A 23,550-nucleotide genomic window follows, 5' to 3' on the forward strand; every position below is an offset into this window, starting at 1 on the left:
TTAAACTGTGATTTTGAAAGGATCCTGAAAGCCCAAGTATTCTGCCTGCTTGTATGCTACGTTTTGCTTTTTAGAATAATTAACAAGTCCAGCAACTATGACACTTTCTGGCAATAGCTAATATAAGTGAATGTCTAATGCTTCTGAGAAGACAGACTTGTATGAGCCTATCTTCAAAATGCAGACAGAGCCCGGCTGGCGTGGCTCAGTGGTTGAGCATTGACCCATGAACCAGAAGGTCACGGTTTAATCCCCAGTCAGGGTATATTCCTGGGTTTCAGGCTTGATCCCCAGTAGGGGGCTTGCAGGAGGCAGCTGATCAATGACTCTCTCATCACTGATGTTTCTCCTCTCTCCCTTCTTCTCTCTATAAAATCAATAAAATCAAAAATTTTTTTTTTTTAAAAAGTGAACAAAAAAACACAAGTGATATTTGCTTCAAATGCTAATATTAATATTTTTATTAAATTTTTGTTTGGGTTTGTTACTACTGTAATTTTGTATCTGATTATATTCGATTATCATTTTGAATAGCTAACATAACAAAGTATGCTTTAAGTTATAGACAAGTAAAATATACAAAATATAGCCACCTGTATTTATCCAAAAAAACCCCCGTTAAATCTTAACTTCTTGTACTTAATTTTAGGCTTCTAAAGAAAAGAAATTGTAGATTTCAAACATAAAAATATATTCCTTTTAGGAAAGAAAATAAAACATGATGAAACTTTGTAGTACTATTCTAGAGAAATAAGGTGGACATACATTTTTATTAATTTCATGTGAGTAAACTGTTGCTTCTACAATTAGAATATATGAGTTGACCCGCAAGATATCGAAGGTATGTCCAAATATACCTACAGTAATATCTTTTATTCAGAGATTAATTTCTAGCACCCTCAAAGAGCCCACCCCAGGAAAAGTGGGGGGAAAGTTCTTTGAACCTTCTATAAAGTCTGAATTTTATTTTGGGAAAAGCAGCAAATAGGAGATCACAAGGACCTTATTAATAAGTCTTTTATAGGCTAGGAAACAAAAAACCAACTCGAAAAACCTTTGTTATCTGATCTTTCAGACCACCCAAAATTTAAATTTTTTTTTTTTTTACTTTGATTTTTAGAGAGAGAAGGGAGGGGGAGGAGAAAGAGAGAGAGAGAGAGAAACATCGATGTGAGAGCAAAACATCAACTGGCTGCCTCCTTCACGCTCCTTACAGGGGATAGATCCAGCACCCTGGCATGTGTCCTGACTGGGAATGGAACCTGCAAAGCCCAACCAACTGAGCCACACTGGCCAGGGCAGACCACCCAAGATTTAAAAAGGCAGATTAGTAAGACTGTAAATGTGAGACACTGTGAGGAAGCAAAGCAGGCAGTAGGAGTTGACAGGATAACAGTAACAGATAGGACCACCACCAAACTACAATAGATCCAACCATCAACATTTGCAGATTAACCGACCGTGATTTTTTTTTTTAATGAGTAAATCCAAATTTATTTTAACATCATGTCATTTTCAATGTTTAAAAACCTCGTAAGTTAGTGGGAGCCCTAGTTCCCTAGGACAGCATGTCAGATGACCAACCATGATTTTAACTTCTCTTAAGTGACCCCAAAGATCCACAACATGATGTAACCTACAATTTCACTGAGTCAAAATTATGAATTAGCTCAGTACAAAAGGAGCCCACTTGACTAGTGTGTAAGTCTGGTGTTTATGTCTCAAAATATGTTTGTTCTTTAGTGCTGTTACTGTTGACACAAGTGAAAGGTCTAGGAAAGTGATGGTTCCTAGCCAGAAAATACAAATTTTGGATAAATTAAAGCATAAGAGTGTCTACATGAGTGAGATTTTCCCCCTGAGAAGGTCTTCATAAACATGGGAATTCGTCTTACTATATGATTTATTGAGATAATGCATGTTAAATCACTTGATAAATTGTGAAGTGCTACACAAATATAAAGCACACAGGCAGATCTTGGGTTATGAGAAAGCTGTTAAGAAATGTTTCATATTTTGTTCTTACAACAGTATTTTAGAAAAAGTCCCACCATTGTCAAAACACTTATTTTAACTAAAATGAGCTTCAATGTTTGTATTTTCTAATACAGACATCAGCTACATGAAGGTCTTACTCTGGCAACAAACCATACCTGATAACCTCATTTTCCCAAACTAATGTAAGCTACTTTTCAATCAAAGGATCCATCACTGTTAAGAATGGTATTTTACTGCCCTGTCCAAGAACAGCATATAACCAAAGTAATGTTGTTAATATATATTTTCAAATACAAGTGGTAAATGGGGTGCATAGATTTGGAACTTCAGATGACTAGAGACTCAGTAACTGGTATTTTGGTTATGATCCTTATTTTAAAATTAATTGGGAAATATTCTGGAAGGGAAGAGTGAGCTTTAAAAATGAAAATGATTGGCTCTGGCTGGTTTGGCTCAGCGGTTAGAGTGTCAGCCTGTGGACTGAAGGGTCCCAGGTTCAATTCCGGCCAAGGGCATGTACCTCGGTTGCAGGCTTGGTCCCAGTCGGGGTGCATGTGGGAGGAAACCAATCAGTGTTTCTCTTTCTCTCTCTCCCTTCCACCCTCTCTAAAAAGCAATGGAAAAAATATCATCGGGTGAGAATTAAAAAAAAAAAAAAGAAAAAGAAAATGATTAATACTGATTCAAATAGGATTAAAGCGTTTTTTAAAATTTTGTTTTTATTTATTTATTGATTTGAGAGAGAAAACGGGAGCGAGTGAGAGAGAGAGGGGGGGAGAGAGAGAGAGAGAGAGAAACATCGATTTGTTGTTTCATTTATACACTGATTGGTTGATTCTTGTATGTGCGCTGACTGGAATCAAACCTGAAATCTTGGTGTATCGGATGACACTCTAACCAACTGAACTACCCAGCCAGGGCAAGTTTAAAAATCTGTAAGCACTTCTGCATATACTTGTATCTTCACTGAAACCGAAACCCACCTTTTTGCACATACTGATCTGCATGACTGCATAGCTTATGAGAGCCTCCTTTAAATCACGGTTCTTTTGCTCTTTGAAGCGTTCAATATCAGCCCAAGCATTTTTCACAAATTCTCTGAAATAAAAGGTATAGTCATTGTTGTTATTATTTAACTTAAGTGAACTGTATTTTATAAATTCAAGTCACCAGTTCTCATGTAAGTTGGTTTTTATTTGTCTATATAAAGGAAAAGGCTATTGCTTTTGTAAGATCTATTTTTCTCTCCCTAAAAATTACAGTGGAAAAAAAGCAGACAGTCAAGTATTCTTCTACATTTTAATAATTTGCCACAAGAATTCCAGCTTCAAATTATTCCTATAAAACAGATATAGACACCACATGAAGTTGCCTGTCTGGGTCACTGGAAAATATATACTCTTTTTAACAAGGTGGATTATGTATCACATTTATCATGTACTTGCTTTAAATGACAACTGCAGTTTTAAAAATTCTGACAAGCATTTGTCTTTTTAACTCTATTCATGAAAGTTTACTTTGAATTTGGTGCCTGCAGTTCTGAAATATACCAAAACCACCGCCAAACCAATGATATACTCTGTCTGCCCTGCTCCACTCACTCACTCACAGATGAAAACAATAAGGAAAATGGACCAAACAGTGACGGTAGACCTTTGAAAACTGAATTTCTAGAAATATTTATGGAATAATTACATGGCAAGTCCTATGCAAGATGCTGAAACATAAAGATGAAAAAACACATGGTCACTGGCTTTGAAGGGCTTGTAATTTAGCCAGGGACACGCAGAGAGCACCCAACCAGCTAGTACAAAACTGCCACGCCGCGGTGGCATGGACCAAGTGCTCCACAGCCTGTGCGGACAGGAGAAGGCGCCACAGAGGAAGGAACCCAAGAGCTGGGCACTGAAGACAGATCAGGCTTCTGTTAAATGACAGAAAAGGGCAGAAGGAACGTGCAAAGGATAGAAATCATGAAAAGTGCAGGAAAATAACATTATGAAGCTGAAACTTTCTTCTTCCTCTTTCCCCCACTTTAAAACAACTGTTTCTGTAACATATTTTTGATAACTCAAATTTCTTAGGAATTCAATGACTGCACTTTAGAAGAACAGATATATCCAGGGACGCTAATGAAGCCGGGAATTGTTATGAAGCAACAACCTGCATGTAATCTACATGACTGGCTTTGTGAAATACCTCGGCGTTTTTACCTGCCTTCCAGATTTTTAGACTTTAGCTGCTGTTCTCCTTCACTTATTTGTTCTTCAAGCACCTTTATTCTAGCTTCTCTCTGCTCTGGAGTTTCTTGACCGAAGAGCTTGGTAGTCATTCCCTTCAAAGAAAATGTTCTGACAGTCTAAAAGGATTTAGAAACAGATGAATGGATAAACAATGTGTGATGTATGTATACAATGAAATATTATTCAGTCATAACAAGAAAGGAAATTCTGACATATGCTACAACATTATACTAAGAGAAAATAAGCCAGCCACAAAAAGACAAATACTATATGATTCAACTTATAAGAGGTATCTAAGGTAGTCAGATCCACAGACAAAAAGTAGAATGGTGGTTGCCAAGGGTTGGGGGAAGAGGGAAATGGACACTTGATGTTAAATGGATATAGTTTCAACCTTGCAAGATGAAAAGAGTTCTGGAGGTTGGTTGCACAGCAACGTGAATGTTCTTACTACTACTGAACTGTACACTTAAAAATGATAAAGATGATAAGTTTTATGTTATGTATATTTTACAATTAAGAACTTCTTAAAAAAGGAAACAGAAAACTTTTGTCATTTCCCCCCTAGATCAGACAGAAGCACCATAAGCCTATAACCAAGGGGCTCCTAGTATGATTGCTAACACTGGAAAAATATGGAATAGACAAAAAGGGTAAAATTCTAATGGAACTTCTTAATCGGATGGAAAACTTCTATCTGAATTATTTATTAGGCAATTTATTTCTTTATATTAGTGCTCATATTTTTCAAAATTACTCTGATAAAATTCAACAGGCCAAAAACAGAAATAAGCCAAACTAAGGAAACATATTTAAAATCTGCATAACTCACACTGAAAATACTTGGGTATTTTTAATAAAATAGGATGCCTAAGTCCAAGCATCAAACTTTGCTACTTTAACATTTCCTCACTCTCTGGAGTTTCCCTTCACATGTAGGAGAACCAAACTCCCTCAAAAAGGTGACTCCTTGGGAATTTCCTTTGAGTTTTAAAAATAACTTAAGCCTAGTATATACCTGTTTCATAGTCAAGGGTCTTTTCCCACATAAATCTATGACACTTTATATACATAGCAAGTAGGTAACCTATAAGCACCTTTAAAACTAAAGCACTTGTTAGTAAAGTGACTTATAAATGGCAACACTGTCACTGCTTCATTACTTCCAGACTATGTGCTCTCACTGTGACAGCAATTATGTCAATGAGATAGTGGTAGAGTAGAAAGCTGATTATAAAAGTGATCTAAGTCCAATACAATAAGATTTGGAATTTTCTTCACAAGTACTCTGTAAGCATTCAAGAATAAAGTACACAGAAAGCTCCTTGTAAAGAGAGATACACCGATTCTAACTGGGTATGGCTTTTCAAAGTAAACTATAATTTCTATAATATACTTTGTAAAATTAAATCTGAAAAGGTCATTATTTCAATCCCAAAGAATAATTTTTTTTCACTTGGATTTAATCAGAAATGAGATGGCACTTATTACACAGAGCAATGTTAGCAAAATATCTTACAATACTACCATTTACATCTTTTTATATCAAGATCACAACCCAAAGAATTAAAAAGTTGCCCACAAATTATTCCCCTGTAAAAGCTACAAGCATCTTGAGTATTATAACTACAGCTCATTCCACATAAGGCTTGCTATAATAATACTAGAAATCTAAGTAGAAAAACACTCACCCCAGTTGCCAGTTCCTCACATTGCTGCTTCTTGGACGCTAAGTCCTGAGCAACCATCTCCAGGTCATACTGCATAAGTTCATGTTTCCTGCACACAGCCCTAGGGATGAATAAAAGTGCTGCCATTTAATTTTTGTGGCTTCTCTTTTAGCATGTTAATTTTTTTTTCAGGGGTAAAAGGGAGGCACCACAATGTCTTAGCAGGGTCAAAAATTGTGTAACCAAAAATTTCAAGTTTAAAATGTAGTAGCCCAACATTAAAAATTAAATCTAACAGAACCTAAGCATAAAAACTTTATATGACTTAAAACAAAAGATTGTTTTCTAGATACTTGCAATTATTTTTTCAATAAACATACAAAATTATCACATCATAAAAAATATTTTGTATAACCTAGAAACAAATGCTATAATCTCACATAGCAACTGACTATTCTTTAAAAAGATATCTCAAAGCTTTCTTCATTTTTATTTAGAAATTTCTATTAGTTTTTATTATCAGAAAAGTAATCCATGCTCACTGTAAAAAAATTCTAACACAGGAATGCACAAAATTAAAAGTTTCAAGAACCCTCTCTTTTCCCCAATCCCACTATCCAGACACAATCCATGTTAACAGACGGTGTATATCCTTTCAGACTTTAGGTAGGCACTTATGAATACATATATCTACACACCCCAAGTGATTCCACATCTTTTCTTACTTAACTATATACCATGAAAATGTTTCCATATCAAGATAAGTTAATCTTTTCTATAATTTTTAAGAGCTGCAGAAAATTCCACTGTATTCAGCAACTTTCTATTCCTTGGTAACTTGAAAATACTTGGTGAAACTATTTACTATCCTAAGCTCTAGAAGGAAAAAGGCTAACAATGTTATGTTTTCATACAGTTACTAAACAAGAAATATTGCTCCACTGTTTTACTAACAGAATTTTTTTTATAACAGAATTTTTACTGATTTTAAAAGTTATAGGAAAATGACCAAGAGCGGTTACAACCAAAAGCCACCTATTATAGGAAAATAATTCACTTTTCTAAAATGGACAGAAAAAATATAGTAACTTCTTAATTAATATGACTACCTACCAGAGAGTTCTGTTTGGCTCTGCAGGAGATACCATAAAAACAGAAAACAAAGTCCTGATATTAGCAAGTTTTACAGCCTTACTAAGATTAAGATATTCAGGTGTAAAAAAATTACAGAATAAAAATGGCAGTATGTAGCCCTGGTTGGGTAGCTCAGTTGGTTGGAGCATCATCCCGTACACCAAAAAGGTTGTGGGTTTGATCCCAGGTCAGGGTACATAAGGGGACAGCGGGGGGGGGGGGGGGGGGGGGGGGGGCAAACGATCAATGCTTCTCTCACATCGATGTCCCTCTCCCTCCCTCCCTCCCTCTCTCTCTCCCTCTCTCTCTTTCTCCCTCCTCTTCTCTCTCTAAAATCAACAAACATATCCAGAGGTGAGGATTTTTTTTAAAAGACAATATACAACCTAATAAAAGATAGTGCTACACACATACTCAATCTGTTCTTTGCTTCCAGTCTTCAAACTGAAAAAAGTACAAAGAACAACATAGAGATCTGATGCCTGAGACTGACGAGTTTTATCAATATAATGTTTCAAGGACAGGGATTGTCTTAAATTTCTATGCCTAGCCTCTGGAAGAGAGAGGACTACAAAGGGACCTCATTCAATATCTGGAGAAATGAATTCATTTAAAAATCTTTCTATTCATTAAACAACCTTACTATCTCTATTTTAGGGCAGCATGTACAGAGAGTGGTGACCAGCCGCATCTAAAACACATTACACTTACCGTAGGGCTTCTGCATAAAAAAGATACTCCTTTAACTGATCTGCATAATGTTCCTCATCTTCCAAAATATCATCAATAGAAGATGCATACCTGTTTAAAAAAACATTGTAGAAACAACTTTTATCAGAACATTCTTAAAAAAATGCTATTCAAAGTGTAATCCACAGACCATTTGCTATACCCATCAGTAACAAAGGGAAATATAGAAAGTGAGAATAGGCATTTAGAAACATTTACAGCAATTTCTAATTACCATGACAATTTTATTGCATTTTACTAAAATGTTTCAATCACTAATGGCTTGGAAATAAAAAAAATAAAACAAACAACAAAAAAGGTCCTTCTTACAGGTAGCGTAAGAAGCACTGTAGGACTGTAATACGTTTGGTTCAAAGATTTTATAAAAGGGCTACAAAATCTGTAGAAATAAGAGCTTAGTATAATTGGTGCACAAGTGTTTTAGGTAGCAATTACATACAGGGATGCCAAAAAGCTATCAAAGGAAAAGTTAAGCAAATAAAGATTACAGAAAATTTTAGAAGCCTTACTTTATTCAAATTCTCAATAAATCTCTGCTTGGACCCTCACTGTTATGCCATTCTTGTTCCTGGGCCTAGTCGTTTGTGTAGAGAAATGTGATGGCTTCCACGTTGCTCCTCCAAACCCTACAGGTACACACCTGAACGCCCCCAGGGAATCTTCCCAGGCTACTTTACTCCTCACTCATCGCTCTACTTCTGATCTTTATCAATTTATAACTTAAACTGCATCAAAATGATGTCTCGAGTACTGGTTTTATTTCTCTGATCACATTATAAATTCTGTAAGGAAACGGGCCTTGTCATTTACTACTTCTGTAGCGTATAATGGTAATGCTTTTTTCTAATTAATTCTGATTCCCTAGCATGGGACTAAAAGAAAAATATACTTTATGTCTCCAGGCCTACTTCATATAGGCAAATAAACAAAGTTCACTGGAATTCTAAAAATAAATAAGTAAACCTAAGTTTCAGTTCACTGAAAATCGATGTGCTTACAGGATTTATAAAAGTAGGCAAATTACATATTTTATAACTACAAATTTACAGTTGTAGAGTGTAGAATAACTTCTAAGAATCATTGCTTTGAGCAGGAAAAACTGCCTTTAGTTCATACCCCTATGATTCTGGAAGAGTTAATGTTAGGAAAACAAAAAAGAAGAACCACAGGGCTAGTGGCTTGAAAACAGGAAACACAGTGTAGGGACAAAGGGCATGTTCTTGGGTAGAAAAGTATAAGTGGTAAAGAATTTTAGCTATTGATACTAACATTAATCTTATTTAATACTTTACAATCAATTGAAGGAATAATCCTAAATTTGTGCAAATACTGAAAATGTTAAGTGAAAAGAATGCAGGAAGACTTTTTAACAACCTGGCTGAAAAGTAGCCAGGTAGCTTAAATATAGCCCGCCCAAAAATAATAGAAAAAATTAATTTAATTTTTATTATTGAGTTGTAGTTCTTTACATATTATAGTTAGAAATGTTTACCCCTATAGTACGACTTGCCTCTTCATTAGCTTAATGGTGTCTTTTGTGTGTGTATATGTGATAAAATACACATAACATAAAATTTACCTTTTTAAGAATTTTTAAGTATACAGTACAGTGGCATTAAGTACATTCAGATTGTGCAACCATCACCACCATCCATCTTCCCCAACTAAAACAGTACCCATTGAACAGTAATTCCCACACTCCTCCTCCCCTATAGGATATTTTGATAGGCAAAAATTTTTTTTTAAATATGTTTTTAATGGTTTCAGAGAGAAGGGAGAGGGAGAGAAACATAGACACATCAATGCCAGAGAAACATTGATCAGCTGTTTCCTGCACGCCCCCTCCTGGGGATCAAGCCAGCTACCTGGGCATGTGCCCTGACCGGGAATCAAACCGTGACCTTCTGGTGCATGGCACTATGCTCAACCAACTGAGCCACACCAGCCCGGCTGAGAGGCAAAATTTTCAATTTTAATGAAGAACAATTTACCATTAAAATTTTTTTTCTTTTCATGTCCTCTTTAAGAAATCTTTGCTTACTCAAAGGTTGCAAAAATATTTTCCTGTTTTCTAAAATATGTATATGATCCAAATTGAATTAGTTTTTATGTAAGGTGTGAAATATGCCTCAAGGTTCATTTCCCCCCCATGTAGATATCCATTTAATTTCCAGAATAATTTCTTGAAATGAGCTAAATAAATGTAGACCTATTTCTGTACTCTATTCTGTTCCATTGATCTGTTTATCTCGATACCTCACTACCTTGATAACTACAGCTTTATATAGTAAGTCTTGAAATCAGGTAATATATTCGGGGTTTGTTTTTTCAAGATTATTTTGGCTATTCTAGATCCTCTGAATTTCCATAATTATTTTATTTTATATTTAAATATGTCTTTACTGATTTCAGAAAGAGGAAGGGAGAGGAGAAGGAGAGAGAGAAACATCAATGATGAGAGAGTCATTGATGGGCTGCCTCCTGTACGCCCCGCACTGGGGATCGAACCTACAACCTAGGCACATGCCCTGACCAGGAATCGAACCGTGGTCTCCTGGTTCATAGGTTGACACTCAACCAATGAGCCATGCTGGCTGGGCTCCATATACATTTTAGAATCAGTTTATCAATTTCTATAAAAAAGTCACTGGAATTTTTATTAGGACTATAATCCAGAAAAAATGGTCGTATTACCACTACTGAGTCTTCCAACCCAGGAACATGAGTCATCTCTCTATTTATTTAGGTCTTCTTTAATTTCCCTCAGCAATGTTTATACATAAAGCTTTCAGTGTAGAGGTCCTTCACATCTTTCATTAAATTAATCTCTAAAGTACTGTGGTTTGCAATAAATGCATAAATACGTGGAAGAACAAATCAATGTTTCTCTCTCTAAAAATCAATAAATTTAAAAAGGAAAGTATTCTGGTTTGATGCTATTATAAATAGCACTGCTTCAAAATTTTTATTTTCCAATTGTTGCTAGTACTGTATATATGCCCTAGCCAGTGTTGCTCAGTGTTTAGAGAGTCGGCCCAAGGACTGAAGGGTCTCAGGCTCAAATCCGGTCAAGGGCATGTACCTTGGTTGCAGGCTCAATCCTCGGCCCATCGGGCATGTGCAGGAGGCAACCAATCGATGTGTCTCTCGCACACCCATGTTCCTCTCCCCTCCACCCCCCACTCTCTGAAAAGCAATGGAAAAAATATCCTCAGGTGAGGATTTTAAAAAAAAGGCATAAAAAAACTCAAACCAATAATTTTTTATATATTGATCATATATCCTGCATCCTTGTTAAATTCAGTTGCTAGTTCTGTAAAGTTTTTGGTTGATTCTTTATGATATTTTTTATGTAAAAGATCCTGTTAACTACAAATAAAGACAGTTTTACTTCTTCCTTTCTAAAATGTATTCTAAGGTTGACTTTCTTTGCCTCATGACATGACTAGGGCCTTTAGTACAATAGCGGACAACCTTCCCTTGTTCCTCATCTCAGGAGAAAGTGTTACTATTTCACTACTAAGTACAATATTAGCTGTAGGTTTTAGACTGAGGTAATACTTTTTATTCCTAGTTTGAGGATAATTTTTACTGTGAATGAATGTTGAAATGCTTTTCCTACATGTATTGAAATGAACATACAGACTTTCTTCTTTATTCTACTAGTATATGAATTAGACTGATCGGTTTTTTAATGTTAACATAGCACTTCTGAGATAAACTTCTTTAAGACAGATCTGTATACACAAAGCATGATATAAACGCCAGCAAACTTGATAAACAGAAGAACAGAAGAATCACTACCACTTCACCACTAAACCTCACCTTAGGTTTTACCTCATATTCTCTAGATACTTACACATCCATATGATGACCAGCACTCTGCAGTCCATCACCCATTTCTTTTTCTATGGCACTCCATTCACTGGGAAGAAAAAGACAAAACCAAAACCATTGTGGAATATTATTAAGCAGAATCTTTTAAAAGGTTTTTTTCTAACTAGCTTTTAAACAATGTACAGTATCTGCATTTGGGTTTATTTTCTGTGACTCAAATATGCTGCTTTCCCCTTAAGTTTAAATTTTTTTTTTATATGTTTTTATTGATTTCAGAGAGAGGAAGGGAGAGGGAGAAAGACAGAAACATCAATGATGAGAGCCACTGATTGGCTGCCACCTACACACCCCTTACTGAGGATCAAGCCCCAAACCTGGGCATGTGCCCTGACTGGGAATCAAACCGTGATCTCATGGTTCATAGGTCAACACTCAACCACTGAGCCACGCCGGCTGGGCTCTCTTTAAGTTTAACAACTAAATGCAAGTGAAGGCATAAAATATTAGTTCAGAAGTTGATAACCTGCTGCTGTCAAGTGCCTAGTAAGTATCATACAAAAGAGCTTCTGCTTACAGACAACTTTCTCAACAAGGGCCTGCTTAAATCAATTGTGGAGCTTTTAGAAGCTATGGACGCTGGCACTGCTCTTGATCTACTTAATCAAAATCCACAGATGATTCTGATGAACACACCTGATTACATGACACTATATAACAGCTAACACAAAAAGATTGTACAGAAACAGTAGGTCCACAGTGACATTTCAATAATTTGTACTAAAACTAAAATTGGGTGAGAAAATTTACTAGAAACCACAAGTTATTTTGTTGAGATGCTCCAGGTAAAAACTCCTTTTTATAAAAGTTATATATGTATATTATAGCAAACTGGGAGAATCAATGTATGTACTGTGTACTGGTTGAACAACTTCAAATTCACTTTTTTTACTTAAGTGAAATTGTTTTAATCCACTTGTTTATGACAAAGACAAAAAACGTTTTTAGAAATAAAGTTGCTTTGATATAAGAATGAAGTAAGTTATTTCAGGATGTCATCATCTCATCTAATGTCCTTAAGTACCTCAGCAGCCTAGCAGCTGAGGGGCTCCACTAGGGGCTTATCAATAAAAATGTGTGGAGAGCATGGTAATGGACTTATGGTGAGCCCTTCTCTGTGGGCCTCTCACAGTGTACCCACACCAGAGTAAACTGCAGCCTCAAACCATTGCCCGGCCTCCTTACCAGTGGGCTGTGAGCACTGAAGGGGAGTATACAGTGTGAAAAAAATAAAAGAATATGTGAAGAAACTAAAGCAAGGGAACATTTAGACCATAAATACTGAGTTTATGAGGACTATTTGAGAGTATCTATTTGGGTGAGGCAACTCTTCGCTAACCAAAAACTCTTAAGTTCCTAGGTGCATGAGATCCTGCTATGAGCAGTGGCTCAGTGGTCCCACGAAGGAAGTCACCCTGCCTGCCAACACCAGCTTCTTTGTTTCCTAGCAAAATGCTCTAGCAACAGGGGAATTTCGCTTTTGCTCTGGCAGCTGGAAATCAGCTCTTGACTGGTCACTGACTCTGCCTTGTATAAAAAAATACACTTCATATTAAATTTGGACTTTATTCCTTCATTGCCCCTTGCCCAGACAACAGTGTGCTTAATCTGTCATTTGTTTAAAGTATGCTATTTCTTTTAAGAGTTTATGTAATACTTACCTGAAAACTCGCCCGTAATTCCCATGTACTTTATATACACCGTAGAGTCGATCTGCTACTCTCTGGAATAAATATTTAAAAGAAATTGCAATTATATGTTCAAAGTTATATGCATTTTTAAAAAACCAAAAACGTGCTTAGTACAATAAACTTAGAAAACATGGAAAAGAAAACTCTCCCAAAGTCTTATCACTCTTGATATAGGAAACTTAAAGACAATAATTAAAACATATACAGAAAAAAGTATAAAAGTGACTACATAAATATGATGACCACACTATTTTTTCCCCATGATAACATTTTTATCCAGCAGGTTAATAGAAACCATTTTAAATAGTTGCATAAAATTCCAACTAGTGTATAGATTGATGTGGGGAGCCGTTGTGGCCCCAGGCACGGAGGAGCTGCCTGGGTGAGCTGCAGATGTGCTCCCCTGCTCCTAGGGAGATGTGGGTGAGCTGCTGTGGCCCCAGGCACAGAGGAGCTGCCTGGGTGAGCTGCAGAAATGCTCTCCTGCTCCCTGACCCAGACCTTGAGGCACCAAGGCGATACTAATTTAGTTTGCGGCCTTAAATTCTAGAAAGGCTTATTAGGAAGCTGGCCCTGGCCTGAAGGGTTAAGGGACAGTCAAGCTACATACGGAGCCAAGGACTCAATCCTTCCCAACAAGTTCCCATTAGAAGCCTAGACAAAGATAGTTACTAAGGTCTGAGCTCCTGCAGGAGGCAGGATGTTTACCCTGAAGGTGTGTTTGTGCAGCCTGGAGAGAACTACTTTGTATCGGGCAAGGGGAAGGAATGCGGGGCAGGGTGCTATTCAGCAAAAACAACAGCGCCGGTATAAATTGAGCTTGGAAAATAAACTCCAGGCTGCAGCCGTCATGAGCTGCAGTCCTCCCGATCCCATCTTTTTTGTGTCTGTCTTTTCTCCATCCTCACCCCTACTCTCAGGACCGTTTGACTCTGCCGGCGGGCTCCGGCAGATTAAGTATTCCTTGTTGAGTATTACAATTTTGTAAAAAGCATCTGAGAGTAAGGCTTTTTCTAAATTTCATATTGTGTCCTTATGATAAAGTTCCCAAAGTGGTATATAGGGGAAAGAATATAGACATTTTCAGTTCTATTGATAGTTTTATACATAAATGCTCAACATATACAACATACTTCCATGCTACTCTGTCAAGATAACTCTTAATCTTCTCTCACTGCTAATTCCCTAGAGTAATGCCTGACTCATAGTAGGCACTCACTACATATTCCTTGAAAACGCAATAAGATAAACTGGTTTTTTAATATCCTTAACCATAATTCTCTCACTTATGCATTACAAACTCTTTGATGACACGTGATTTTCTTTTAAAGGTTCTTGTTATACACACATTAGTTACCAGTTCTATTAACAGGTTGTAATTATATTCAAAAACCAACTTATCTTATTGCTTTTTAAGATCTTTTTAAACATAAAACTGTCAACATACACATTCATTTATTCATCCATTCAATGAATATGTAGTGAGTGCCTACTATGAGTCAGGCATTATTCTAGGGAATTAGCAGTAAGAGAACAAAGCTCCTGCTCTTATGGAGCTCACAAACACTAGTAGGGGAGACAATTAACAAATGAGTACAGAATACCATGTCAGACAGTGTTGCTAAAAAGACAACAGCAACAACAGAAAATGACAGAGAAGTGATAGAAAAGTGCGTCTTATTTTGTATAAGATGCCCAGGAAAGATGTCCCTGAGGAGGCATTTGAGTCAAGAATTGAATGACAAGAGAGAATAGGCCAAGGGCCGATCTTTAGGGTGGGAAGAATGGTACAGTTACTGGGAAGAGCAAATAAAAGTCCTAGGGCAGAAACAAGTTTAGAATGGTTGAGAGTAGTTAGAGGATGAAAGTGGAGTGTAGAAAGAATATAAAAACAGTTGTGTGGGACTCTTAAAATTTTTCTTTAGCATCATAGTTAAATTTTGTTATAATCTTTAAAGGTTATTAAATATTAATCACACTTTTAAATATACTTTAAAATATTAGTAGAAATCCAAATATAATCACTGTCACCTCTTGCCTTGTGACAATTTTCTGATTTGTTTTATGAAAACAATCATCCATACTTTCTCTCAGGCTCAGTGATCTGCAGCACAGTCTCACCACAATAACAACCATTTCTCCCTCCTTTAGATTTCACTTAAATGTATTCCCTGTGCTTCATGAATTTTCTGAGTGTTTAACTGTTACAATTTGTTCAACTCACCACTCATCTCTGAGATTTCTGATAAATCTGATTCTGGCTGGCTTTTCTGCATTGTCTCTTCGTTTCTTTTGGGTTGAAAGAAACTTCCAATACCTGGGGTTAGTCATGTGACTGCTTAATAGTGTACCTCTGCCTACCCAAGACTCCCAGAACTGTTTACACCTTCCTGTTAAATGTCGCTTTCTGCATTGTCCCCCTTCCCTTTGGTTAAAGGCCTTTAAAGAGGATATAGCTTTCATAATCAGCCAGACCTCTAATTTAAGTAGATTCTCCAAGTTTTCTGGCACAGAAGACAGAACAATATAAATTGTTCTTCCATTCTTCTGGATTTTCTCTGTCCCCTACCTCCGCTTTCCACAAGAACGACTGCCTAATGTACTTGTGTAATCTAAAGGAAACTAATGAGATAAAATGAGAAATGAGATAAACTAATGAAATAAAATTTCTCATTTTATCTCATTAATCCACAGTCCTTGACTGTAGCCTAATAATTCTCACAGGTACCATTTCTTCTCCTAAAAACTATCTTACAATTTATTTAAGGAGTCCAAAGGTACTCTGAATGGATAAAAAGGAAATTAGACCAATATGAGAATCTTCAAAAGGATTTTCCCCCTTATTCTATTTCTTTAAACTTATTATGGAAATCTTCAAACATACAAAAACCAGAGAACAGTAGGATATTCGTCCATTTCCCAACACTCACCTTCAATAATTATTATATGGCCAATCTAGTTTCATTTAAAACTGCCCCTACTCTCCACCCTTTACCAGTAGACTCTTTTATTAAAACAAATCCTGACAATATATTTCATTTCAAGAAGATTCCAATCAGCCTAAGATGTGATCCTAGATCTGGTAATTCAGAATCTTTCAAAGCCTTTAAGGCAAGTTCTAAGATGTCAAAACAACCATATATAAACTACAGAGAAAATAGGCTAAAATTCTTCAAGTTGTTTATGCCAGAAAACATTTCACATTTTTAAAAAATGCACTTTTGATAAACACACCAAATTTGAATAGAAAAATCAGTTATTCATTATAAATACCACTGATTACTTAAAAACATAATGATTACATGAGAAGCACTTTCTTACGGATGTGAGTAAAAAAACTCTTGGGGAACAACTTACAGCTCTGACTCGAAGAAGATGTGAGATGACTGACTGTAGTTCATCACTGTAGTGCTTTAGTTCAGTAAATCTCCTAAAACAGGAAATAAATAAAACATAACTTTTCTCATGAAAACACATAAAAAATTGGAAGACAAAACAGTACAGCTGACCCTTAAACAACACACATTTGAAATGTGCAGGTCCGCCTATACATAGACTTTTTTCAGTAAATACTATAAATCTGTTTTCTCTTCCTTCTGATTTTCTTAATATTTTCTTCTCTCTAGCTTACTTTATTGTTAGAATACAGTATATAACACATATAGCATACAAAATATGTGTTAATCAACTCTATGTTATCTGCAAGGCTTCGAGTCAAGTTAAGTTTTGGGGGAGTCAAAAGTATATGTGTATTTTCAACTGTGCAGAGGGGGGAGGAGTTTGGGGTGCCCCTAACTGCCACATTGTTCAAAGGTCAACTGTAGTTCTTGAGAATAATAAAACTGATTCTATTTAACCATATGTTGGTCTTGAACATTTATACACCAATACAAATCTTAAAAATTCTAAAAGAAAACCCCGTACTTTCTTTTGATATTTTTAAAGCCAAGAAAAGATTTCATACTTCATAATTTGTACTGTGTGTGGGACAGAGATAGAGATAAAATTACAGGGAGGGAAAAAAAACAGGAAAAAATTTAAGAGGCTAAAAATATCTTATGGGCCATGGCTGGTAGGTAGCTCAGTTGGTTAGAGCATCATTCCAATGAGCGCATGAATAGGTGGAACAACAAATCAGGCCTCTCTCTCTTTCTCTCTAAAAAGCAACAGATTAAAAAAAAAATCTTACGGTACAAATACAAACTCGCGGTCTCTAACCTCAATCTTAATGCTGCTCAGTAATCTATTTTCCTAATCTAATAACTGCCATTCTCCATTAAGACCTGAAACTTCTGCCTGGCCAGGCATGGCTCAGCGGTTGAGCGTTGACCTAGGATCCAGGCGATCGGGGTTCAATTCCCAGTCAGGGCACATGCCCGGGTTGCGGACCCTATCCCCAGTCGGGGGCGTGCAGGAGGCAGCTGATCGGTGACTCTCTCATCATTGATGTTTCTTTCTCTCTCTCTCTCTCTCTTCCTCTCTCTGAAATCAATAAAGATATATTTAAAAAAAAAAAAAAGACCTGAAACTTCTGATGTCACCACCTGTCACTCTCTAACCAAGTTTCAAAGATTAAATAGAAGCGATCAGATAGGAAGTACCTCCACCTCCACCTCCTTCCAGCAAACTTAGAAACTTTCCAGTATCACATCATTTCTTCCTACCCTCTAGAATCTTTCTTCCCATCTAATCAATACTTTAGATTCTATCCCAGCTACACTCCATATTCCTGTTTTCTAAATTCCTCTCTCTACAAACTCCTTCTCATTAGTACATCAATTAACTTAGGGTCCCTTCTAGATTAAAGCAATACACATGCATTTCCTTATCACACCCAACTGTTAACACCTTCTCCATACCCACTCCTTTCACAGCACGTTTTCACAAGGCATTCTCTCTCTAGCCACAACCAATTCTTTCCTTCCTGTTCACTGCTCAGCCCACTTCGCCTCCAACACCATAGCGAAGCAATATTCCCGACGGTCACCTACTATTTTCAAGCTGCTGAAATCCACTGATGTACTTTAGTCCTCATCGTAGTCGATCCTTCCAGCAATGTAACGGCTGACCTGACCCTTCTCAAAAATGTGTTCCCTAGATATCAGTGTCATTTTCTCAGAATTTTCCTTTTACTCTCTGGTTACTCCTAAGGTCTCCTGGGCAGTCCTCACTTCCTTCACCCATCCCTTACACTCCAACTTCAGTCTGCAAAGAATGCCTGAAGTGTTTATTAAAACACTGTTCAGGGCATCTCAGTAAGACGGAGTTGTGAATAACCAGCACTGCTACACACAGGGGCCCTAGTGGGACTCAGGAACCTGAGTTATTAAAGCTCGCCCACAGGATTCAGATGCTGGTAATCCTCAGACTACACTTTGGAAAACGCCCTTAAAGTGCTGGCTTCTTTAGGGGTCAGTCCTAGGTCCTCAGCCATCTTACAATCAATCTTTCCATCTACACACTCTAAGGGACTTACCACTCACAAAGCTTCACAATTATGATCACATGCTGCTGAATTCCAAATGTCTACCTCTAGCCGAGCTCTCTTAAATGCCAGATCTAGAAAGTCAACTAGCAGACTTTTGTACTTGCTCATACCCAAAGATTAACTTATCTTCCCCTACCCCCCAAAATCTCTCTCCCCTATGTTCTCTAGCATTTTAAAGATGGAAACCTGGGTGCCACCTGTATCCCCCCCCTTTCATCCCACACATTCTACTAATCACTAGGTCTACATCCTAAATATTGCCCAAATATTGTCTAAATATTGCCACATAAAAGTAGAAGACCCAAGGCCCTTCTCTTCACTGCTCTCAACAGTCTAGTTTTAAGAAAGATAAACATGCATAAAGCAAGTATCATTTTGGTAATCTCTGAAATAATCTTTCTGGTTTTCTAGATTTTAAGAAAGAATAAAAGTATTTTAGTGATGTAAACTATTTTAGTAATAGCATGAATAACAATTGCTCCAACTAGATGTAGAACAAAGATTCTGTATATCAAGAATTTGTTATAACAATGACTGATGTAGACAATTCTTTTATCTAGAACTTAAGGCAAACAAATTCTATTACTAATTACACATTAATTATACACTTTAACAAGAACTTAGAAGTAAAAAACTGCCTTGGTTATGTTATTCGTCATATCACATTTAAAATCCTATACAGTCACTCACCACTTAACAACAGAATACGTCTGAGAAATCTCGTTAGGCAGTTTCGTCACTGTGCAACCGTCAGAGTGCACAGCACAAACCTTAATACAATTTTCAACCTTTTTCGTCTCATGCCACATATAATCTAATTACTAAAATTCTGCAGCACACCAAAAAATATACTTTTTGTCGATCTAACAAAAAAAACAGGTATAATTTTGATTCATTCACACTCCACAGTTACTGTGTTGGCTGTAGTCATTTTTTTTATTTGACAATCTAAAGGAAAACAGGTCAGTGCCCTTGACTAAGTAGTCAGGTAGTTCATGTCTTCAAAACCTGCAGCACACCAGCTGTAAATTACAGGTACAGCCTATTGCTCCTAAACTACAAGCTTGTATAGCATGCTACTTTACAAAGCAACACGAGATTAAATCAAGCACAAGAGAAAATGACACAATCAAGAGATGTAGTAAACATGCGGTGTGCTAGGCTGCTGTCAGTGTAACATGGCGTAGAGTTTTACAGCAGACTGTTTCATATGTAAAAAGAGTACACTCTAAAAAAATGATAAAAAATATAGTATGGTAAACATATAAACCAGTAACACAGTTGTTCATTATCATTATCAAGCATTTTGTACTGTACATAATTTTATGTGCTGTACTTCTATACAATGGGCAGTGCAGTAGGTTTGTTTTACATCAGCATCACCACAAACAGGTGAGTAATATTTGAGACGGCTACATCACTAGATGACAGAAATTTTTGGCTCCGTTATATTTTTATGGGACCACTACCCTATATGTGGTCTGTAGTTACCAAAATGTTAAGTGGCACGTGACTGTATATAATATGAATATTAAATAAAATTTAGCAGTCTAGCCCTAGCCACAGTGTCTCAGTGGTTAAAGAGTCAGCATGAGCACCAAAGGATCGCAAGTTCAATTCCTGGTCAAGGGCACGTAGGTTGCAGGTTTGATCCCCGGTCCCATAGGGGCACATGTGGGAGGCAACTAATTGATGTGTCTATCTCACATTGATGTTTCTCTCTCTCTGCCCCCCTCCTTCCCTTCCTTCCAGTCTCTTTAAAAATCAATGGAAAAAATATCCTCAATGAGGATTAACAGCAACAAAATTTAGCAACCTAGAAAATCTAGTTAGGTCAGAAAAGGGAAGACAAATATTCAATTGACAAAATATTTTTCATTAAATTAGAAAACATTTAATTGACAAACTATTAATATTAAAATATTATTTTTAAAAGTCTCATGTACATGCTCCTCTAATGAATATACATCCGTCAATGTCAGAAACTTTGCTTATAAAATTTTCCAAAGCTTTTTTTAGTAATTTCAGTTCTTAATCTAGAGAACATCACTTATATACCATAGATATCATTTTTAACCCTTAAAAAAACCTTGGTGGAATCTTAAATGCACATTACAAAGTGAAAGAAGCCAATCTGAAAAGGCTACATACTGAATGATATGACAGTGTAGAAAAGGTCAAACTATGGAGACAGTAAAAAGCTCAGTTGGTGGCCAGGGCTGTGGGGAGGAAGGGATAAGTAGGCAGGGCAAAAAGGATTTTTAGGGCAGTGAAAATACTTTGTATGATACTATAATAATGTATATAATTGTCAAAACCCATATAATATACACCACCAAGAGTGAACCCTAAAGTAAACTGTGGTCTTTGGGTGACAAAGATGTGTCAATAGTAGGTTCACTGACCATACCAATGTACCACTCTAGTGGGGGATGCTGACAAACTGGGAGAAGCTATGCACGGCGGGGGTGGTATTCATGTGTAGGGGCAGAGGGTATGTGGGAGCTCTGTACTTTCTGCTCAATTTTGCTGTGAACCTAAACCACTCTATGATATAAAGTCAAGTAAAAACAAACAAACAAATGCCTCACCCTGGCCAGTGTGGCTCAGTTGGCTGGCCTTGTCCTGTGCACCAAAAGGCTGCCAGTTCAATTCCCAGTCAGGGCACATACCCAGGTTTCAAGTTCAATCCCCAGTAGGGGGTGTGCAGGAGGCAGCGGATCAATGTTTCCCTCTCACATTGATATTTCTCTTTATCCTTCTCCCTTCCTCTCTCTCTAAAAATATCAAAACATAGCCCGGCCAGTGTGGCTGAGCGGCTGAACACTGACCTATGATCCAAGAGATTACAGTTCGATTCCCGATCAGGGCACATGCCCAGGTTGCGGGCTCAGTCCCCAGCAGGGGGCATGCAAGAGGCAGCCAATCAATGACTCTCATCATTGATGTTTCTATCTCTCCCTTCCTCTCTCTGAAATCAATAAAAATATATTTTTTTTAAAAATCAATAAAAATATTTAAAGCCCTGGCCAGCATGGCTCAGTGGTTAGAGCATCAGCCTGCGGACCAAAGGGTCACAGGTTCAATTCCCAGTCAAGGGCATGTACCTGGGTTGCAGGTTGCACATTCTTGCCCCAGTCAGGGCACATGCAGCAGGCAACCAATCCATGTGTCTCTCTCATATCGATGTTTCTCTCTCCCTCTCTCTCTCTCTCTGTCCCTCTCCTCCCTCCACTCTGCCTAAAAATCAATGGAAAAAATATCCTTGGGTGAGGATTAACAAAAAACAAAACAAAAAAACACCTGAATGATTACCACCACAATTTCCTAATTAACAAAACTTTAAAATACTTACTTATACTTTATAGTCAAAATTTATCTTAAAAACCAAAGGCATTATGTTAATGTATTATGGTTTATAAAGTCAGGCATAATCGGCTATTTGACAATGCAAACTTGACCTTTGTCTGCTAAGAATTTACACTATGTAGAAATTAATGCTAAAGACCTAACTAGAGAAATGCTAACAGACTTCATCAACTTAGGCACCAAAAAGAAAAGCCTCATCTGCATAAGCAAATTTTTAAATTAAAAACTCAGCTGAACCAAACACCAGGTGAAAATCCGTATGATGAAGAGCCAAATTTATCCACCAAATTCAGAGAATAAGCAAAGTCAAAATCTTAAGAAATACCTAGGTCTCATCCTAAGAAAAGCTATTTCTGAAGACACTAGCGTTGCCCTGGCTGGTGTGGCTCAAGTGGCTGGAGCGGCGTCTTATACACTGAAGAGGCTGCAAGGCTGCGGGTTCAATTCCTGGTCAGGGCACATACCCAGGTTGCAGGTTCCATCCCCCATTGGGGTAGGTATGGAAGGCAATCCATCGATGTTTCTCTCTCACATCTATGTTTCTCTCTCTCCCCCTCCCTCTCTCCTTTCCCCTCTTTCTAAAATCAGTAAGCATGTCCTCAAGTGAGGATTAAAAAATAAATTAAATGAATACACTGTCTTCCTTTCACACAGAAATGCTTGCACAAACACCAAGCTGACATTACTGAAGTCAAGTAACTGTTATATATATACATCTCTATGGCATTATTATACTAGTATGCATTTATGAAGTTGTTTTGGTATGCAAAGTAGAAAGTTTATTATTAAAATATAAATGTAATATATAATCTTCTTATCTTGGCCTTTGTATATATTTGGCAAGCAAACTCATATGAGAAAAACTATTTTATATGAAATTAAAATTGCTTCTCTCATTTTTCTGACACCTTCAACAACACTTAAAAAATTCTTCTAGAAAAAAGCAGTGGTTTAATTTTCTAAAACTTCAGACGATTACAACCTTAAACCCAATAAAGTTAGCAAATTTTAAAATCAATTTTAGACCATAAAAGGATTTCACTAAATGTGAATTACTATTTAAAATCTTTAGCAAATAAAGTGCATACATTCAGAAATGAAAAATTAAATATATTGATAAGCACCATTCAAAACAACATTGTAACCGTTATTAAAACAAAACCTTACTTGTCTGGGTTTTTCACTCTGAATGTTGCATTAAGCGCTTTTAACCTGGAGTCTGCCTGGAAAAAATAATTTATTCACTTAATATAATTACATTTCAGGGTATAAATCCAAACAGTTTTATTTTCCCTTTAGAATCAAGATGTTCA

General features: G+C 36.8%; 1 protein-coding gene and 1 non-coding gene across 2 annotated transcripts in view; one reads left to right on the forward strand and one right to left on the reverse strand.

Moving 5' to 3' along the window:
- Positions 1 to 23,550, reverse strand: part of SNX4 (sorting nexin 4) — a 47,428-nt gene that overhangs the window by 1,180 nt on the left and 22,698 nt on the right. The window contains exons 6-13 of the mRNA XM_087818195.1: positions 23,405 to 23,460; positions 16,738 to 16,810; positions 13,351 to 13,412; positions 11,655 to 11,720; positions 7,757 to 7,846; positions 5,933 to 6,032; positions 4,212 to 4,357; positions 2,982 to 3,096 (exon numbers count right to left, since the gene is read on the reverse strand). Of these exons, the coding sequence (XP_087674321.1) occupies positions 2,982 to 3,096; positions 4,212 to 4,357; positions 5,933 to 6,032; positions 7,757 to 7,846; positions 11,655 to 11,720; positions 13,351 to 13,412; positions 16,738 to 16,810; positions 23,405 to 23,460 (708 nt within the window). The remainder of the gene's footprint in view (positions 1 to 2,981; positions 3,097 to 4,211; positions 4,358 to 5,932; positions 6,033 to 7,756; positions 7,847 to 11,654; positions 11,721 to 13,350; positions 13,413 to 16,737; positions 16,811 to 23,404; positions 23,461 to 23,550) is intronic.
- LOC148092897 (small nucleolar RNA SNORA42/SNORA80 family) lies at positions 12,774 to 12,910 on the forward strand. Its single transcript, XR_015714709.1, has one exon. It is a non-coding gene; the product is annotated as a small nucleolar RNA SNORA42/SNORA80 family (small nucleolar RNA).

This window comes from Miniopterus natalensis, chromosome 6 (genome assembly GCF_054644295.1).
Source record: "Miniopterus natalensis isolate mMinNat1 chromosome 6, mMinNat1.hap1, whole genome shotgun sequence".
In the NCBI taxonomy this organism is placed as follows: Eukaryota; Metazoa; Chordata; class Mammalia; order Chiroptera; family Miniopteridae; genus Miniopterus; species Miniopterus natalensis.